Here is a 20,271-nt window from a genome sequence, read left to right on the forward strand (position 1 = left end):
TGGCTCCTGCAGGAGGCAACCAATCGATGTGTTTCTCTCACATCACTATCTCTCTCTGCCTTTCACTCTCTCTTCCACTTTCTCTAAAAATCAATGGAAAAATATCCTTGGGTAAGGATTAAAAATAAGTAAAATAAAATAAAATAAAAGCAAACATTTATTGAGCACTTCCTATATGCTAGGCACTATGCCACTGGCATATTCCACCCCCTTCCCAACCTAAACTCTATTCTTTTTTTTAAAGTATTTTTATTGATTTCAGAGAGAGAGGAAGAGATAGAAACATCAATGATGAGAGGGAATCGTTGATTGGCTGCCTCCTGCATGCCCCCCACTGGGGATCGAGCCTGCGACACAGGCATGTGCCCTTGACTGGAATCGAGACCGGGACTCTTCAGTCTGCAGGCCAATGCTCTATCCACTGAGCCAAACCAGCTAGGGCTAACCTCTATTTTTAACCCCAGAAAACTGAGGTCTAGGCAGGTTTGGGGGTCACTGCTGCCACTCCATCTGACTACCCCATGGGACATAAGACCCCAACACCAGCCTGGCAGACACTGGGGGTGTCCCTCCCAGAGGTCCGTGGTACACCCAGAATTCTGGGGCCAACCTTAGCCTGCCTGTCGCACGGTTCTGAACACAGCAGCTGTTGGCCCTGGGAGGGCAGGTGAAGGCCTAAGGGGGGGCTCCCTGCAAGCTCTCCTCACCCAGGGCTGGCAGACCCAGGCAGAGGCTGTGCAGACAGAACCCTCGGGAGACACGGAACAACCAGTGGTAGAATGAACGCACTGGAGTTCAGAGGAGGAAGGAGACCCCTGGCTGGGGAGACAGAGCGAGCTTCATGAAAGGAGCCCTGGAAGAGGCTGCCAGGTGCCGTGTTGGGGTTGTCCCTGCACAGCTCCTGAGAGCATCCTTCTCAGGCCCTGAGGTCAATGGCACCCGCACTGGAACTGGGCTCTGAAAGATGGGTCTCCACAGAAGAGACAGGGGTGGGCCCTCCTTGGTGAGAACACTGTCGGCGTGAGAGCCAAGCAAAGGGACTTGTGGGAAGGGGCCGGTCGGCAGGCCTGGAAGGGGACACGAAGCCGGTGGGCCAGAGCCCAGGCTAGGTGACAAGGTGCACTCACCTGCTGGATGTCAGTTCAGGCCAGGCCTGCATGTGGCTCTAAACTACTGCTCTCAACCAGACGACTCTGCCCCTTCGGGGACCTGGGCAATGTTTGGAGATGGTTTTGGTGGTCACACTGGGGGGGGTATGGAGAGCGGTGTGGTGGTGCCCACAGGTGCGTGCTGCCACCAATAGCATCTAGTGGGTAGGGCCAGGGATGCTGCTAAACATACTACAGGGATTATCTGGCCCAAAATGTCAATAGCCAAAGTTGAAAACCTCTGCTCTCAACCAAGAAGGTGGTAATGAAAGGAGAAGGGAAGTGGGACGTGGGGTGTGTGCTGAGCTATAGGGATCAGTGGGCAGCGGGGGTAGTCAAGCGACAGGCGTCACGCCCAGAGGGCTGAGAGGGCAGTGCCAATAGTGGCCATGAGGCTGGGTGCTGCCGGAAGGAGCCCAGGTCACAGAGCGGGTGCAGGGCTCTGGTATGGTGCGCCTGGGACAGAGCCAGGAATCAGCTTTTTAAAGCAGTGCCAGCAGATCCCGACACTCAGGCAAATAGAACACTGAAAATGCTGGCCTGGGACAGGCCCGATGCAATCTAGCAGTGTCTGAGATGCGGTGACTGGGTTCAATCCCAGCTCCACCACTTAATCAATGTGCTCCCTGAGCCTCAGTGTCCTAATCTGTAAAATGGGGAAAACGCCCCCTTCCCTGGTTGTGTTTGGGTGAGGAAAGATGGAGCCAGATTCAGGTCTGGAACTTAACAAGGGGTGGTACTGATATCAGTTAATCCAACTCCTCACCTCACTGAAACTGATACCCAGACAGGGCGTCGTGTCCCATCGGGAGGTACCATCTCCATTGCTCACATGGGAATGGCAAAGGCCACGGACCACCCAGAGGCATGCCCCACAGGGACTCTCATCACTTCCCAGCGTTATCTCAGGGTCCAGGGTCTCTGGCTGGTGGGGACTAACATACAGGGTCCAGCAGAGCACCATTCAGCCTCCACCCAGCCCCCAAAAGTGAGCCTATGGGCTTGCCTTTGCTTCCAACAGCTAGCACAAGCTGGTGGGGTCATCAGGCGGGCCAGCCTTGACCCCAGGCCTCACCGAGTCCCTCCCGAGAGCTGATCTCCTCCCACAACCCCTGCCCCCCTCTCCCCAACCCACTCAGACACCCATCAAATAGAAAAAAATATGTAGCAAAGCCTCCCCCAACAGATTTTTATTTTTTGCTGCTATTAATCAAACCTTTAAAAAGAAGAAAAGTCACCTTTGGCCAGGAACTCAAAGGGAAACATTAGCACTAGCCAAGAACGTAAAAGAACTTGCAATTGCATAATCAGACAAGAGTATGGTCCTTACCTGTCCCTCTAATTGCAATTTATACCCAGAAGGGCCAAGCTAAGACCTCCCTGTCCAGTCTCCTCCAGCCCAACCTTTCCCACCGCTCTCCATACCAGGGGGTCGCCTGAAGAGCAGACCCCTCTCCAAGTTGCCCAGCCCAGCCACACCTTGGGCACAGTGTCCTTGTAAGATGGCAGGCACACTGGAGGGACCTTGGTTCCACAAAAACAGGGAGGGGCTGGGAAGCTATTATCAGATGGGAAACACTTAAAACCAGGCCTCTGAGCATTTCAACCTTCCTTCTGGCACCACACTCCTGACAGGGCTGCTTAGAAAGTCCTATTCCTCTAAGTCCAGCTCTACACACGCATCCCTGTCCTTTCTCCTGCACCTGCCTCCTCCAGGTCCCATGTTTCTGTTCAACAAGCACTGGTTGAGATCCCCATGGGTGCCCAGCCTGTGCTAGGCACCAGTGAACAGGACAGGCAGTATCCCTGTTGTGACAAGGCTCACAGTTCACCTCTCCAGTCTTAACTCGCCTCTCCTCCACATACCAACCTGCCTGGACACAGCGCCTACTGTCCAGCAGGCTCTGCTTACACCTCCTCCCCCTCCACCCAGGCTCTCAAGAGAGAAATGTCCATCTGCTCCCACAGGAGTAACTGCCCAAATCTCAGTCACCCCCGAGAATGCAAACAGGACCTTTAACATGTGGAATGGGGGAGGGGCGAAGAGTGACCCTGATCATGTGGCCCCCACGTGCCACCCTTCGCAGCATGTCATCTTCGTAGTAACTCCGCGAGTTTGCTACCTTTGTTACGCACAGGAGGAAGCGGAGGCTCAGAGAGAGGAAACCACTTGCTCAAGGACACACAGGAGAAAACAGCCAGCAGCCTGCACACACAGGTCAGCTGTGTTAGCCCTTTCCCTGCACCTGTGGAGCCCAGGACCCGATGGTGCCGGCCCGCTGTCCTGGTCGATGCACTGGAGGCCCTGCTCTGTTCTCTGGGCATTTCTTGCTCCCGTGGAAATCAGCAAGTTCGAGAGAAAAGGGGACTATTCTGAAAGATGAAAATGGCTCATCTATGAATGAACTGTGAGTGAGATTTCCCTTTAATTCAAAAGGTTCTCCTCTAGCTTCCCAGCTTCTGAGAATGGAGACTAGACAGGAGCCACTGCTTGGTGCGTTCAGGCAGCACATCCCCCCCCATCTGCCAACCTGCCCCCCTTCTCTCTCACCTATGCCAACTGGAGTGGGCACTTCAGGAGAGACACACTGGAAGGGGAGAACTAGGGGCAGAGATTAAAAATCTGCTCACCATACCCAATCTGCATCCACCAACCCCTGGAAAAGGGGACACACCCTCGCTATCTCCTCCCTCAGAACTGCCTCAGGGCTGGAGTTCTTGGGACCAGCAGCAAAACCAACTTCAGCAAGTTCAAGGGGGAAGGTTGGTGCCAAGTCTTAGGCTGTGGAATTGGATTCTGAAGGATACAGGTGGGGCTTGTCACCCCTGCATGGATGGGTGTCTGGTCTCAGCCCTCCTCCTGCAGTCCGCAGGCTCACCTAGTCAGCACTCCAGCGTGTGGCTGCTTTAAAAGGGGGAGCTCATTAAATTACCACCATGTGTGACCTGTCCAATACCTGGAGGCTTGACAGGGGCAGCCCGCTATCGCTCTTATCACTCATTGTTTTTCCTTCCAATCAGTGGAAATATTGAAACTGAGTTTTCCTCTTAGCTCGGCTCTTTGGGAAAGAAGACTGTGTGCGGCTCACCTCCACACAGAGACGTTATTATTGCTGTGATTATAATTGTCTTACTCTTTTGTCCCCTTATCTAAGTTTCCTATGTCTACTTTATCTTGTTGCAGTACCTGAATCTTAGTGCCCCACCCACCTCAAATTATTTTTGGAATAAGGTGAGTTCTCAGCCCATAGAGGCGGCCCCTGGTTTGAATGAAGGTGTGGGGGTTGGGGGAGAGCATTGTAAAAGGGGCACCTGGGTTTGGAGAGAACGCCTGAGGGTGAGCCCTGCTGGAGGCAGGGGCCTATATCCTGCAAGAGGCCACGGGACCAGCTGCCACGGCCAGCATGACTTCCCCAGCCACTCTGCTCTGCAACTGCTTCTGGTTCTGTTTTCCAGATGAAGCTACTGGCAGAAGAGATCCCACATCTGACCCCTGCTGCCCTGGTCTGAGCCTGTCTGTCCAGGGGTTTCCCTGAAGAATGTCACACTGTCCACAACAAGCCCCCGGAGCTCCATTCTCCACTCCCAGGCAACAGCAGAGCAAGGAGCCCTGGCCTAGGTATTTTGCATCTCTTGTAAGTCACCTTCCTCTTGGACAGGAGAGTGGGGGCTGTGCACTGATTCCACTTTGCTGATCAACATCTCCTGAGTAACTTGAGAGCATCTCTCTTTGAATCTTAACGCTTGCCGACAGTTTCTAGACTGAGTCATATCTCCAAGGTAACTGTAAATACCATCATTTCTGATGGCCCAGCCGGCTACTTGCAATTATCCAGATTAATGTCAAGTGGGCACAGGAAGTGTATTCTGGCTGAGCCCACGTCCACTCGGAACCCTGCATGCCTTGGCCAGGCTGGTGGCCAGAGCCCGAGTCCTCTCCCACGTGGGCTGGCACCTGCTCCTGGCAACACGCTGGAGGTGGGGAGGGAGGGGTGCTGGCGACACGTAGCCATGAATCCCCTGTGGTCTGCATTTGTACTCTTCTCCAGCACCCAGGAGAGAATGCCCCGGAGGACCAGGGGACCTTGGCTTTTCATGTGAGACCCACCCTGAACTAGGAAAAAGCAAAGGAGCAAAGGCAAGAAAGACGTGAGATTCCGATTCAGAGAGTCCATTTCTTTCCCTGCTCCTGGAGCCTGAGCAGGAGCCCGTCTCTATGAAGCCTCGCCCAGGATACTCTCCGGGGACCAGAAGGGCTCCACCCTAACTTTACCCAAGGGGCACTTTCTCTTCTCTTTTCCTGTGTCTTGTTTCTAAGACAGACAAATAAATTGCTTGGTGTACATTTTGTTGTTGTTATTAATCCTCACCCTAGGATATTTTTCCTTTTTCTTTTTTTTAGAGAGAGTGGATGGGAAGGAGAAAGGGAGACAAGGAGGAGGAGGAGGGGAAGAAAGAGAGAGACAGCGACAAAGACAGACACATCGACAGCTTGCCTCCCACATGGGACCAGGATCAAACTTGCAACCCAGGTACATGCCCTTGACTAGGCATTGAACCTGCGACCCTTCGGTGAGAGGGCCAACACTCTGACCACTGAACACACTGGTCAAGGCAACTCGGGGTGCTTTTAAAGTGTAAAAAAGATTTACACTTCACTGAGTGATTATGACATTTGCTGACCACATACTCTCAATCTTTGGGGAGAAAAGTGAGAAAGAGGAGAGCAGGTGAGGGGACGGACACAGGAAGTCATATAGAAGGGAGGGAGGAGGGGGAAAATCACCAGGGAGGAAAATAAATGGGGTGGTGAGGAGGCTACAAAGAGAGGAGTCAGAGTATTTGCCGAATGAACGAAATGAATGCTGAAATGTCCTCACCTAAAAGTAAGATACTAAGGGTCAAGGGGAAGTGGGGATCCTCACCAAAATTCCTATACCTAGTAAGGGTTGGAGGGAGCACTAGATCCCAGGTCTCCCCAATATCCACTCTAAGGGAGGGTCAGCCTCACTTCCTCAAGGGCTGGTGTTTGAGCTCCTCAAGGCCTGGGTCTGGTCTCTCCAGGAGCCTGCCCAAGAATGGATGGCCTGGTGTCTCATCTTACTTACATCTCACTGCTGGCTTCTGCCCAACCTAATTCCCGAATAAGAGCCCTAGCCCAGGAAGAAATGGGGGGTGAATAGGAAACCCCAGCTCTAGTGGCTGCTCTGCCTCTGACTTGCTGTGTGACCCAGAGGAAGTGTCTTCCCCTCTCTGGATCCCTGAATCCCCTCTATAAGGTGTGACCAGGGACTGGGTGAGGAAGCCAGGCTGGCTTTGCTGAGTCCTCTCAGCAACCTTACCCCTCACAGCTAGAATGGCATAACGAAAGTGCTCAATAAATATTGAAGACAACTGACCGAGGAATAATGCTAGACTACCTGGGAGGGCTGGGAAAGCTGGGAGTCTGTGGTTTTGGGGAGAGAGCAAAGCAAAGGTATCCAGCTGAATGAAGGGAGGTTTCAGCTTGCACCGGATGGTTGTGTTTGAGACGCTTGGGAGCAGTAATGATTATATCAGGAAATGGGACATTTGCACTGCCTCAAAGGCAGATAGGATAAAAGCAAACCCCTTGGTATCTCCTGACAAACACTGGAGTCCCGGGCATCCCAGTGCAGTTTTATGTGCTTACCTCAAACAAAAAGGTGTGAGTTATTCACCACCACTGATTGCCCCTCCTACTCTTTGCAAATTGTGGGCAATGAGACAGCAACTGCCTGGAGCTCCTAGCCACCCAGAGACAGTCCCTAGCGCTCCCCCCTCCCCCAGCCCATAGTGCTCTCTGCTTCCCCAAACTCCCTCCCCACAGGTCACCCCATTCTTTCCTCTCCTTCTCTTCTACCAATCACCCAGGCACCAGCCAAGCTTGGACACCCTCAGCACTGACCTCCACAGTCCTCCAACTGGAGGGCAAGTTCCCCACCTACAGAAATCACCCAAATCTCCCCGTCAAATTTGAAAATGTGGGTCCTTGCTCTCCTCTCTTCCCCCACAGCCCCAGCAGAAGCACATTCCCTAGCCCCCACGCTTGCCTATAGCACCCGGTGTCACCTCTCTACCACCTCCACCAAGCCAGGGCTCAGAGACTCAAACCACCTCCCCAGGTTGCCCCGCCCAGCACCCTATCACACTTGGTTGGACCAATCCAATCGCCCATCTACCACTGACTGCCCTTATCGGAACCAGAACCTGTGGGTTCAGGCTGACTTGAACTTAGAATGGAAGTTCAACACAAAGTGAACTTAAAGTGGAGGGATCTTGAAGTTGGGCCTGGGTTCAAGAGTGACCTCCACCACTCGCCAACAATTCTTAAAGGCAGTCACTTGAACCTCCGTTTCCTGGTCCGTAATGAGGAACCATTACCATGTGCAGAGCAAGGACTGTGCTAAGGATTTTATGTGCATTTTTCTCATTTCATTCCCTACTGCCGAGTGAGAGCTGGTACTTTCATCATTATTGTCATTTTACAAAAGAGGAAGTCGGGCTCGGGGAATTTACACCCAAAATCACTTGGCCTGTGGATGATGGAGCCATGCATAAATCAAACCCAGCTCTGCAGGATTCCCACCCCACCCCCAAGCCCCCAGACCCCGGGATGTGCGGAGGCAGCAGAAGCAGGGCCCTGCCCAGCCAGCGTGCTTGCTCCTCCCGGTCTCCCGCCCCGCACTACCTTCCTTGGGCGCATTGGCGTCCCAGACGCTCCACATCTGCACAAAGAAGAATGGTGTCCAGCACACGATGAAGGCCAGCACGATGATGAAGGTCATCTTGACCGTGCGGATCTTGGCCCTGGAGATGAGCTTGACGCTGCTGACTCGAGCCAGGGCCGTGCCCTCCCTGCTGCCCGGCATCGCGCCCTCGGGCCCCTTGGCCGCCCCCTCCGCCGCCGTCTTGATCCGAAAATTCTGCCAGATCTTGAAGCAGATGAGGCTGTAGCAGGCGGTCAGCACGATGACCGGCACGATGTAGACGGCGAGGGTGATCCACGTGACGTAGGCCTTGGGCCCCCAGGGCTGGATGAAGCCGGCCCAGCAGTCGAAGACGCCGTCAGCCACCTCGCGTATGGAGAATATGTGCACCTGCGGGGCGCTGGCCACCAGGCAGCCCAGCCACGTGAAGCGGTCCAGCGACATGAGCAGCAGCAGGTAGGTGGAGGCGAACATGCCCACAACCTGTAAGTACTTGACCAGGCGGCACAGCAGGTCAGGGCCGTAGAAGCGGAAGGTGATGTCCCACAGCAGCTGCGGCAGCACCTGGAACACCGCCACCACCAAGTCGGCAATGCTCAGGTGCTTCATGAAGAAGAAGAGGCGCGAGTGCTTGTGGCGCGTGGTGCGCAGCGCCAGCAGGACGCAGGCGTTGCCGCTCAGTGCCAGGAAGAGGATGAGGCACAGCACGGCCACCTCCACGCGCGCCAGGGCCTCGTTGCGCTGCGGCGCTTGCGTGCGGTTGCCCTCTGCCCCCGGAGGCGCCGCACTCCCATTGACCACCTCCGCGCTCCAGTTGGCCTCAGGGGTACCCTCCATGACCGTGGCCACCACTGCGTGATCCTGGCCTTTGGTGCTTTTTAAGGCGCGACGCGATGGGGCGGGACCCGACGGGGTAGGGCGCAACGGGGGGGCCTCCTGGCGTGCCTGGGGCGGCTCTGATTTCTCTCCCGGAGACTCCGCGGGCAGATCTGCTGGGTGGGACCCTGAAACAAACCCCCAGGGCCTTGAAAAGACCACCACAGTTCTCTACCGACGCACGTGCAGCGTAGGTGTCCCCTTCCCAGGACCGCAAATCCTCTGAGACTCGGGGCACAACTGCCAGCCCGGGATTGCTCAGCCGCCACCCCAGAAATCCCCGTTTGCGGTACCTCCTCTGAGCTGCTGGAAATGAGCGCGAACCTACCGGACAGCCAGTTCCTTGTGGGATTCAGTCGCTTCGACAGAGGAGAGGGGAAAGTCCTAATCGGCCACTGTGCCCCAGGACTGGGACGCCTACTAAACTAGCCACCTTCCCCAGGGGTCCCCAAACTAGCTACCCGCCCCCAGGACTCTCAGCGAGAGTCCACTTCCCGGGAGACCCCCAAATCTTTCCTAGAAACGTTTCTCCCGTTACTTCCCCCCGGAGATCCCTGGCAGCCCTTGCCTGGAAAACCACAGCTCAGGACCCTCCTGCAATTTCCTGTTTCTAAGACGCTTAACCATCCCCCCAACCCCGAATTTCCACAGCAGCTGCTTCCGTGGAACCCCAGCCCAGCGGTCCCTTCTAGGAAACCCTGCCTCAGTATCTGCCTCCAGGACGCCCAACCGCTGTTCCCAAAACCCCTCCCGCGGGGTCCTCCCGGACCCAGTCCCCTCCCGAAGGGCGCTTCCCCAACCCAACACCCTCGGGCATTCCAACACGCATCTTGGTCCCTAGAATCATGGGCTCTGTCACTTTACAATCTTGGGGCACCCCGCGCGCCTACAGGAACCAGGAGATCGAGGCATTTCACCACTTTCACTTGGATCCGAAATGGCCCATCAGTCCCAGCCATCCCATCCACTGAGGGGCAGGATCCAGGTACCTGCACCGAATCCACAGACTGGCCTGAAGTTGGCTCCCGGAGTTGCACCACCGCGGAAGACTCCAAAGATGCCTGCGCTCCCAGCCCAGGTTGGGGTGGCTGTGTTGGCACCGTCTGACACTATATTGAGTTCTTGCACTCAGGCGCCTCCGCAAAAATCCACTCCCGCAGCCTGATGGTCGCAGGATGGGGACAGAGGCGAGCGAGGAGCGCCACCCAGGCTGGTGCGCGCGGACAGCGTCAGCCCGCGGTGTCCTCTGCCAGGGGCCGCTTTTCTGCAGCGAGTGACCGGGGCTGCACCACCACAGAAACCCGCCGGGGGGCGCAGAAATCTGACAGAGCCGACCCCGCAGAGCCAGGTTAACCCGCTAGGCGTTGGCAGCGGTAACCAGCAGGTTTATTTCAGAGGCTTAAAACTGGAAGGAAGGAACCTGTAAATAACCCTGTTGGTTTCTTCCTTTCTTGGTTCAGAAGCTGAAGACTCTCGGGCAATGGGAGGCTTGAATAGCGGTGTTTTCCCGAGTAGATGGTGATGAAGTTGCAAAAGCATTTAACTGATATTTCCCATATACCAGGCAGGTTAATTTCAGGGCCTTTCCCCCCCTCCCAGGGGCTTGATGTGGTGGATTTTCCAGTGAATCCGAGTAAGTCCTTGCTTTGGAATACTTTTGCTCATATTCCCATTCTTGAGGAATTAGAAATGCTGTCTGTTCTAATCAGCACGGGGAGAGGTCTTCGTTGTTTAAGTAGTTTTAGGGAGCGATCTCAAGGGGATTGAGGGTTATATCTTCATTTTAAAGTGATTCTGTTCATATGGGGCCCTAAATCATTTCTACCTCCTTGCCATGCTTCAAAATTAAACTCCTACATAGTGCCAAAGGAAGGTTAAATGTTAAAGACTGCTCCTCTGGCTCCTAGCTCCTTTTCTATTCTAAAATTGGTTTTTGGAGTAATTTACAGTGGCTATAATGAAGGCAGAAGAAAAAAAGTGGAGATTCAAAAAATAACAGAGCTCTTTAAAATTTATTAAATATGTATTTCCTCCTGACATTTCACTTCTCCTTTTCATTATGTGGACACAGCTGAGTTAGCCAAGGACCCTGTTTCCTGATTCCACAATTACAGTCCAATGCCAAGACTCCGGGCTGACCCTTAAGTAGCCCTGGGCCCTCGGTTCTAGTGAACTGCGCCTTCTAGGATGGGGCCTGGGGATTCCACTTCCTGCAGCATTGTGAAGGGGTGAGAGGCAAGAGTTGTCTTTTTTAGAAAACAACTAGAAATATTTGTTTAGAAAAATATTGTTTAGAAAAATTCAACTGAGTCCATTTTAAAGATTGTATTGGTTTTATGTAATGATTCATGAATCAAGCAGCATCCAATCTAGCAGACAGAAAGCAGCTCAGAGGACTCTTACAAAATGAAAGACTTTTTATAAGCAGAAGGGAGCAGAAGGAGTTATACTAGGCAAAAAGTGGTTTGGTTATTGCAAAGTTACTTTCCCTGTAGGAGATGATGGGTTTATCAGGTAGATTACCTAATTAGTGCTGATCAGGGGACTCCTGGCCGGTTTAGGATTCCATCTCTGGGAGAGTAGAACTGTAATTAGGTTAAATCTCAGTTTGGCAATGTTGGACTTAGCATAAGTAACACCACTTGAGGCCTGTTGTCTTGTGTGGGTTTTTTAAACAATATTAATAGTATCTGCCACACTAATTACATATGAAAGTTTCAGACCACTCAGATGAAGATTAAGTGACTCTGGGCCTCCATTTCTGCATAAGTAAAATGAGGGCTGGTCAGTAGCTAATCTCTTAGATCACATCCTCTGGTTTTCTGAAGTTTTATGATCCATGCCACATCGGAGCTTAATCCTAGGGGGTAAAACACATCAGCCCCATTCCATGGCCAGATGATGAGGGGTTTCCCCTAAACACCCTGAGGGGTAAATTCTGGAAGGAAACCTTGGGCCTGAAGAGCCCAGCCTGCCCCTCACTCTGCAGGAAGAGAGCTGCCTCAGGGAACAGTTTTCCTGGGCCACTTCTCCAAGGCTACACTCTTCCAGCCCACATGAGAGGCCTGCCCAGTCCTATGCAGAATTCTGGACACACTTAGCAGGGCCATTCGGTCTCATACAATAGATAAAATCTCATGTAGCCTTCATCGGGGGTGGGGGTGGGGGAGGGGTGAATGGTTTGATTCCCATTCATCTTGTTTTATTTCTCAAGTGTGCAAAAGCCAGGCGGGGATGCGGGGAGGTGCTATTTACTGTGGGGTCCCTGTGAAGACTCCTCACAATGAATAAGACATGCTCCCACCCCCAGTGCCTCCAGCTGAGGAGACGTTGCCCCCACCCCACATGAGCAGTGCTTTGCAAACAGGGAAGTATTGTACAACTCACTCTGTGTTATACTGACAGTCCTCACCCCAGGTCCATCCAATGAAAACTGTTTCTCATCCAATCAACCTCCATCTTATTAATCCTTCTGGATGGAGTTCCTCATGCCTTTTCAATTCAGTTAGCCAAACACCGTCTCTCTCTCTCTCTCTCTCTCTCTCTCTCTCTCTCTCTGTCTATCTATCTATCTATCTCAATCCCTTTCTCTCTCTTTAAAATCTATTTAAAAATATCTTGGGGTGAGGATTTAAAAAAAGGAACTTTCTAACAGTACATTTGAGGACTTTTTAACAACACAAAACTACAAATACAAACCACAATTAAAAAGGACAGTAACTCCTTTGAACCTAACTGGTGTGATGGGAATTCTAAATCTACCTAATCAGGGACACCCTCTTTCTCTGACTACCCTGCCCTCTGGGAACTCCCCACTTTCTGAGCCTCTGCTGGGTGAGCGCAGGTTTGCACAGTGCAGATTTCACTGGTAATGTGAATGTGCTCAGTCTCCCCATTCCGTTGTAAGTGCCTAGTATCGATCCCATATATCAAAGTCCTTTATGTATTTACCTACCATCTTTCCTATCATACATACCTATCAATAAAAATATGTTGAGAAAATGATTGCTGGACTACCCAAGAACATCCCTCAACAAATTAGTCACCAGGGGCAAGCCTGTGCTTCCCAGAACAGTATTTCTGTGGAAATCAACATGAGGAGGAATCTTTGTGAGAAAGCATGTTACTCATGCATATGTGCCATTCTTCTAGAGAGGACATGATGACAGAGATAAGGCATGATGCTTCTAATTCCACGAACATGCCCACTGACAGTGGATGTCACAGCGCAACTATTTAGAAATTGGCATAAAAAAATGTTCTCCCTTGGTACACTGTTGGCCTAGGTTAAGACATAACTAGAGAGAAAAGCATTTTTCAGTAATCACAGACCTTGGAATAAAAACAGGCTGTTCTGTTGCAGATGGAAAGGCTTATTCAGAGTCAGGATCTTTGAAGTTGTGACTTCTTTTGGAGGATTAGGGCCTGGAAGAGTGGAGGGTCATTTAAAAGTGGCCATACATCTCAAAACAAGCAGAATGGCTGTGATTCTCGTGTCTATTTCACAGAGGAGGAAATGGGTTCAGAGAGGGAAGGGGGCTTGCCCACAGCCACACAGCTGGTTAAGAAGGCCAGCATGGCGGGCATGAAGCATGAGGCAAATGTAGAGAGGGTGGGAGAACCAGACCACCCCCTCTGGGAGCCATGGTGGGGACTTTGTGCTCTCTCTCTCTCTCTCTCTCTCTCACTCAGGGTGCCAGGAAGATTTGGGGTTTTTAAGGAGAGCTGTGATCAGTGATAAGCATTTACATTGTGGGGGTTGGGGGCATAGATTGGAAGCAGGCAAATCAATTAAGAAGCTGTTGAGAACAGAGGTAGCCTGAATAGGGTGGTGCCTGGGGCCACATGGCAAGGACTTGCCTAGTGTCACAAGTGAAACCAGACCACACTCTCATTTGTCCATGGACCCAGCCACCCCCTGTGCCATGAAAGGCCTGAGCAGCATTCAAGAGGCTCTGGAGGTGAACACTGGAAAGATGTTTTGGTAAAGTAGAGGGGGGCTGAGGAAAGAGGGTAAGAGAGTTCCCTGGGATCATGTGAGGTCAGTCTAGATGCACACAGGACACACAACTAAAACAAAGCTCTCTCTTCTGTCAACACTCCTGCCCATTTCTATCAGCTCCTAATAGGATTGAGAAGGAACCTGCCGGAAACTTCAGTGACCTGACAGCTCTCAATACAAAGCTGTCCCAAGCCTCAGGCAGCCCCACCTCTCCTCCTCCACCAATTCCAACAACCATTCATTGTTCTTCTTTATTAAAAAAAAAAAGAAAGAAAGAAAGGAGGAAAGAAGGAGGGAGAGAGAAAGGGAAAAGATATTTCTTCCCAGAGGGGTAACCAACAGAAATCTGCCTGGGATGCTGACCACCTTGTACTATTTCCTGTGCTCTGTTATGCACAAACATGCATTTAATACATATTTTCTAAGCACCTGCTGGGTGCCCAGTGGAGTGATCCTGAAAGGCAGTGCTGTGGGTCCAGAGTTGAACTCCACCAACCAGTGCTCCGGAGCCGGGTGAGAAAATCAAGGCAAGCAGAGGGACCAGAATCTCTGCCTGAATTCAGTTACAATGCCACCAGGAATGCACTGTCCGGTGTGGCCCATGGGCAAGCACCATGCCTGCCTGGCCCCATTTTCTTTCCTTAAAATGAGACAATCTCCATGGTCCCTCACAGCTCTCGCTTCTTATCATCCTCTAAGTCTGGGCAGCAAAACACACACGGTGAAGCAGTGAGTATAGAACAGACGAATGAAGCATCCTCAGTGTCAACGAGGCTCAGGCACATAGTAGGTACTCAATAAACACTAGCAGAAAGAATGAGTATGTGCTGTATGGGAAAGGCTAACATGCTCTATAGAAAGAGTGAGTCCAGCCAGTGAAATATTATCATTTTCACCTAGCAGACAGATGAAAATGAAAAAGGAAAATGCCCCGGGGGGAGGGGGAGGGAGCCGGGGGTCTGATGCTCTCAAACATTGCTGACTGAAGGGAATGTGTTTTGGAATAGCCTGGACAATATGTATCAAAAGTCTGAATCCATGGATAATTGTTGACACAGCGACTAACCCTTCTAAGTGATGTAACTTAAAGAAACAATTAGGCAAAAAAGCAAAGAGAGGTATACAAGTTTAATCAAGCATCATTGGTAACAGTGAAAAGGGATAAGTGGAACAAGACCAGTACTGTGCACATCCAGTGAAAAGCTATAGAGAGGTTAAAAATGGTAGGGTGGATCTGTGTTGACATGGAAAGGTGGCGCGCGCGTGTGTATGCGCGTGTGTGTGTGTGTGTGTGTGTGTGTGAGAGAGAGAGAGAGAGAGAGAGAGAGAGAGAGAGAGAGAGAGAAGAAGAAGAAGAAGAAGAAGAAGAAGAAGAAGAAGAAGAAGAAGAAGAAGAAGAAGAAGAAGAAGAAGAAGGGGGAAGGATGGTAAAAGGGAGGAAACGAGAAGGGGAAAGGAGGGGAGACTGGTCTATAAAGGATATTACAAACAAATTAGCAGTTATCTCTGGATGTTAGTGTTAGATAGGACATGGGTCTCAAGGTCTGGGCAGTTGTAAATGTTATTTCTTACTAAATGTTAAAATGCAGCACACTATTTTGCAGATATTACAGTAAACATGATGAGCTGACGGGAAGGGAACTGGATGGGCAGGGTCAACTGTAAAGAAGAAATCAACATACAATTAACCAAATAGCATATATAAGCAATGGCTAGGCCTCCCTTCCCAGGAGGCATAGTTTTGGGTATGAATCTCCTTCTTTAATTTACTTACTGCAATTAAATAAAACCACTTAACAGCCACCATGTCTCATTTTCTAATAGAGCACCCCAAGTGGCAAACCCCTGGATTTCAGTAACAGTAGGGTTATGGATGGTTTTAAGTATTTTTATTATCTGTACCTTCTGATTTTCATAATGCATATGGGTTATTTTTGCAATGTGTGGAGAGAATTCCAAAAGCCTCAGGACTGACCAACATATCTCCATCCTCCACTTTCTGCTCTGCCTTCGCTATGGAAAGTGTTTTCTCTTCTGCTGGAGAAGTCAGGGCCTTTCTGCAAGTGTTCTCAGGCATCCTCAGCCAGCTCTGATTTGAGTGGGGCTGGGCAGCCAAGCGGGAGGCGGAGTTTTTCTGGGGTCCTGGTCCTGGAGCAGCTCACCCCTCTGAAGGCCACAGAGAGAACAGAGTGGCTGCTTCCTTACTCCCAGCTCTTCCTCGGCTGCAGGCAGTGCACTCTCTCCACTAGTGGGCTGTCTGTGACACTTCATCAACAGTATCCTAAAGGGCCCCCTCCAACAATAGGTCCTCACAGAAAGGATGCACCAAACCTGGGCAGGACCGCCAAGGCACCTGCGTTCCTGGGGCAGACAGATGCCGGAGCTGGAGCTCTCTACAGAACGAGCAACATCCCTGAGCAGCCCCGAGACCCAGGGTTCGAGAGCATGAGGACTGTGAGGAACATGGACACACACCTACATTCATTTCACACAGGTGAACTTGAGGTGCAGAAAGGAAGAAAGGTTTGTTCGCTGTCACCCAGTGAAAGGGGGGCTGAGCTGGACCAGGACACCAGACTTGGTACTGATTAAACTCCCTACTGTCCGAGCTCTCTCTCCAATACAAACGCCCAGTCCTTAGCAGAATCTTCTTAATCCCATCCCGCAGCCCCTTCTGAGACCCCGGCCCATCTGTCAGCCTCCTCTTCACCCACACCACTCAGGTACCTGTACCAGGTATGGCTACCCAGCCAGCTCTCTGGACCCTCCTGTACAGTCCACCTCCATGTCCTTGCTCAGCCCATTCCCCACTGGAAGTGCCCCGTGTCCCTCTAACTGTTAAATCCCATACCTTGTCCACTTTACAGATAGAGAAACAGCTCACAACATGGGGCCTAACATTGCCCCACTAAAAAAAATTGGTATCATATCAGATGCCTGACTTTCTCCTAGTCTGTTACCTTTTTTTCTGAGAACTGTGTGTTCTGGGACTTGGACTAGGGTCCCAGAGAGTAGGCATCCCCTTCCCTCCAAAATTGATGATCCTGAAGCCTAGCTCCCCTACAGTCTCCTTCTTCCTGCCTTTGGGAAACCCTAACAATTCAAGGATGGCAGAGGAGGATTCAATGCAAGGGCTCATGCAGGCGCTCCTTGGATAGATGCCCTGCCCCTGGAATTAGCATTGCATGGAGGAGCCAGGCCAGCCTGGATTTCAACCTTGATGCTTGAGAGACACTAACAGCCTCTCTGTGCCTAATGTGCAACCAGGGAGGATGATGATAATGTCCACATGCTCCAGTTACAATGGCTGCAAAACAAATTGTCCCCAAATGTAGTGTTTTAAAACAACATTTTGCTCATGAAATAATGGTTTGAGCAGGGATTGGCAAGGACAGCTCGCCTCTGCTCCATTCACCATCAACCGAAGAAACTTGAAGGCTGGGAGTTGGAATCACCCTAGGCTTGGGAAGGATTGACTCATCTCTCACTGAAGCAGTCGGTTCCGGCTGGGACCCAAGCTGGGGCTGTGGGTCAGAGCACCTACGAGTGGGTCCCTATGCTGCCTCACTCAGGCAAGCATCCTGAGAGACATACAGACAGACAGAGAGACACAGAGATAGAGGCTGAGATGGAGAAAGAAGAAACAGACACACAGGCAGAGATTAAGGAAAAGGCCATTCTCTCCTGGAGCTTAGCCTCACGAGTCAGACTGCATCCACCTCCTTCTAGTCCACAAGGCTCCAGGTTCAGGAGGAGAAAAGACTGCTCCTGCAGGGAGTGGCGAGGCTCTGGGAGTGTGTGAGACCAAAGGCACTGCTGTGCCATTCTGGGCAATCCACAATCACTCCATGTCACTGAATTGTTCAGGAAGCGTCAACAAAGTAAGAGCTGAGGGAGTTGGTGCCTGGTTCATGGTTGCTATCAGGAAGCAGCAGCTGTTAGAGGGCTGCTGCCTACAAGAATGCCCAGAGCCTGGGGACCACAGGTTAGGAAGCAATGGTCATGCTCAACGGTCAGAAGATCAAGCTGGGATTGGTCCTCTGTACCCAAAGCCACAAAGCTTAAGGTCCACTTCATAGTCACCCCAATTTGAGTGAACCAGGGGCCCCTGACAAGAGCACTACAAGACCATGTCAGTGAGTTCTCCATGTGCCCCCACCCCACACACCCATCACACCCCAATATCATTGCCCAGTGTCCCAGGTTAGGAGCCCACAGTATTAGTCCTAAAGAAACCACACAGTCCTAAATGAGATGCAAAGTACTGAGCAAATGAGACCTTAGAAATGAGAACAGAAGCCTCTGCAAGCTGCAGGGCCGGTGGCAACTCAGCACAGCTTCCAGAGAAGGTCCGATGCCTTCCAGGCCAGCAAAGACAGTCCGTGCCTTCTGGCCCACCCAGGGGGCCTGTGCAGCCCTGGGCCAAACTGTCTTTCCAGTATCTGCACTCGTCACCGCCCCCACAGCCTGGCCAAGTTCATATCCCAGCAAACCACCACATCCACCTCACTCCATCAGCACCTCTTGTACCTCTCCTTCTCAGCACTTTCCACACGTGTGATCTCCCCTAAGTTTGTGTGGGTTTTGACTAATGTCTGTCCCTGGGGCGGAAGCGAGCCTGGTTGCATTCACTGCTATATCCCTGTCTAGCACATTGCGTGCACATCGGTCCCATGTCGAAAGAGTTGGCTAATGAACCAATGCCTGCCACATACACGGAAATCCAAGGACTGACAGTGTGCCAGGCAAGTCCTAAGGGGAAAAGGGATGTCTCCTCAAGAATAACAAGATGACAAGGACCCCTTTCCTGAACAGATGTGAGGCTTACGTGAGATGAAATAAAAAGCGCCTGGCACAAGACAAATGTTCAGTGTCTCTTAAAGGTCGGTGGAGGGACACTGTAAGGCCTGGGGCACGTGACATTAAGGGAGCCCTCCTCTCTTTCACACCCCTTCCCCCAGGTGTCTGGGATTCAAGGAAGAAACTCTTAAGATTTCTCTGGGATTCAAGGAAGAAGCTCTTAGATTTATCTGGGATTCAAGGAAGTTCTTAGATTCACTTATTTCTACGGATGGGTTAGAGATTGCATGCATTTTTCCCTTCCGGAGGGACATGCACCTAAAGAGGGACTTAAGGTACTAACTTGGGTTGCAAAATACCCCTCTGCCAGGCATAGTTTGGTGGGTCGGGGAGGCGTGGCTCAAATCCAGCTAGCGCTAGTTCCAAACTCAGGTCACATTCTTCTACACCAGGTTGCCTTTGGGGAGAATGTTTCACCTAAATTAATTAACTTTAGCCTAAATTAAGTTTAGCTGAAACTCTAATTCTAATCTAACTAACATTCAGTATTGAGAGCAGCAAGGTACATACCCACCCTACCCATACACACAGAGCTGCCCCAGGCTTTATCGAGCTTTCTTGCTCCTGAAGCTTTCTGAAGTTCAGGCTCAATGAAAAGATCATTAAGTGGCCTGGTCAACCAAAACAGAAGGGGAGCCATCACTCCCTGACAGACTACCCAGCAGGCACAGAAGTAGCATGAGGGTTGCTGTCTCGTCCAACTTTACCTTTGGTTTGTCCTCCCAGGTGGGTGTGCGGCACCCAGGGTCCTGTCTGGCATTATGAGGTCACCACCAGCAGATGCCCAGGGTATCCAGAGAGGGAATGGCCACCACTGGCATCCAGATGAGGCTGTAGACAGGGAGGACTGAACCTGGGAACAAAGCCTGGCTCCTCTGAGCCTGCAAAATTCAGAGTCTGCAGGGAGCCAAATATGCTTTATAAAGAAGGCCAAATCAGAACCACCTCCAGTACTTGTCCTGCTTTTGTTCCTCAGAGCACATTCCGTGGTCTATTAGCTTGTTGGAGCTTCAAAACAACCCCATGAGGTCCACAGGCAGGAATCATTGTCCCCATTCCTTCACAAACAGAGGTGTTTAGTAAAACACAACCCTGTCTACAAGGGATTTACCGTATAGCCTAGTGAGAACTCCCAGGGATATAAACTCCACGCACACAGCACACATCTACACGACACGTGTTAACACAGCACAACTCCCACTATGCCGCAGGCACTGCTTCAGGCCCTAAAGATTCAGCTTTCAGTAAGATAGACAGAGTCCCTACCCTCATGGAGCTGACCCTGTAGTGGGGGAGCCAGATCAGACACAAATACAAACTTAGAGCATTAATATAAAAGAAGGAGGTGTAAGTACCCTAAAGGAAACAAGTCAAGGTAAGGAGGCTTGGGCTACTATTCAAGATAAGATGGTCAGGGAAGGCCCATCTCAGGAGGTAACAGTGAGCAAGGACTTGACTGGAGAAGGATCAGGCTACGGAAAGATCTGGGAGAACACTTTTGACAGAGACAGCTGCAAAGGCCAAGGCCCAGAGGCAGCAGCAATCTGGCGGAATACGAAGGACAGTGTGGCCAGAGCAGAGTGAACTGAGGAAGAGTGGGAAGAAATGAGGTCATGAATGTCAACAAGAGCCAGATCTTGTAGGGACTCACAGGCCA

General features: G+C 51.3%; 1 protein-coding gene and 1 pseudogene across 1 annotated transcript in view; one reads left to right on the plus strand and one right to left on the minus strand.

Moving 5' to 3' along the window:
* The window catches only part of OXTR (oxytocin receptor), an 18,760-nt gene extending 8,780 nt beyond the window's left edge, over nucleotides 1–9,980 (minus strand). The window contains exons 1-2 of the mRNA XM_006758215.2: nucleotides 9,742–9,980; nucleotides 7,858–8,880 (exon numbers count right to left, since the gene is read on the minus strand). Coding sequence (XP_006758278.1) covers nucleotides 7,858–8,713 — 856 coding nt within the window. The 5' untranslated portion in view covers nucleotides 8,714–8,880; nucleotides 9,742–9,980. The remainder of the gene's footprint in view (nucleotides 1–7,857; nucleotides 8,881–9,741) is intronic.
* LOC107182207 overlaps nucleotides 8,770–20,271 on the plus strand; it is a 59,915-nt pseudogene continuing 48,413 nt past the window's right edge.

Source organism: Myotis davidii, unplaced genomic scaffold (assembly GCF_000327345.1).
Source record: "Myotis davidii unplaced genomic scaffold, ASM32734v1 scaffold73, whole genome shotgun sequence".
NCBI lineage: Eukaryota > Metazoa > Chordata > Mammalia > Chiroptera > Vespertilionidae > Myotis > Myotis davidii.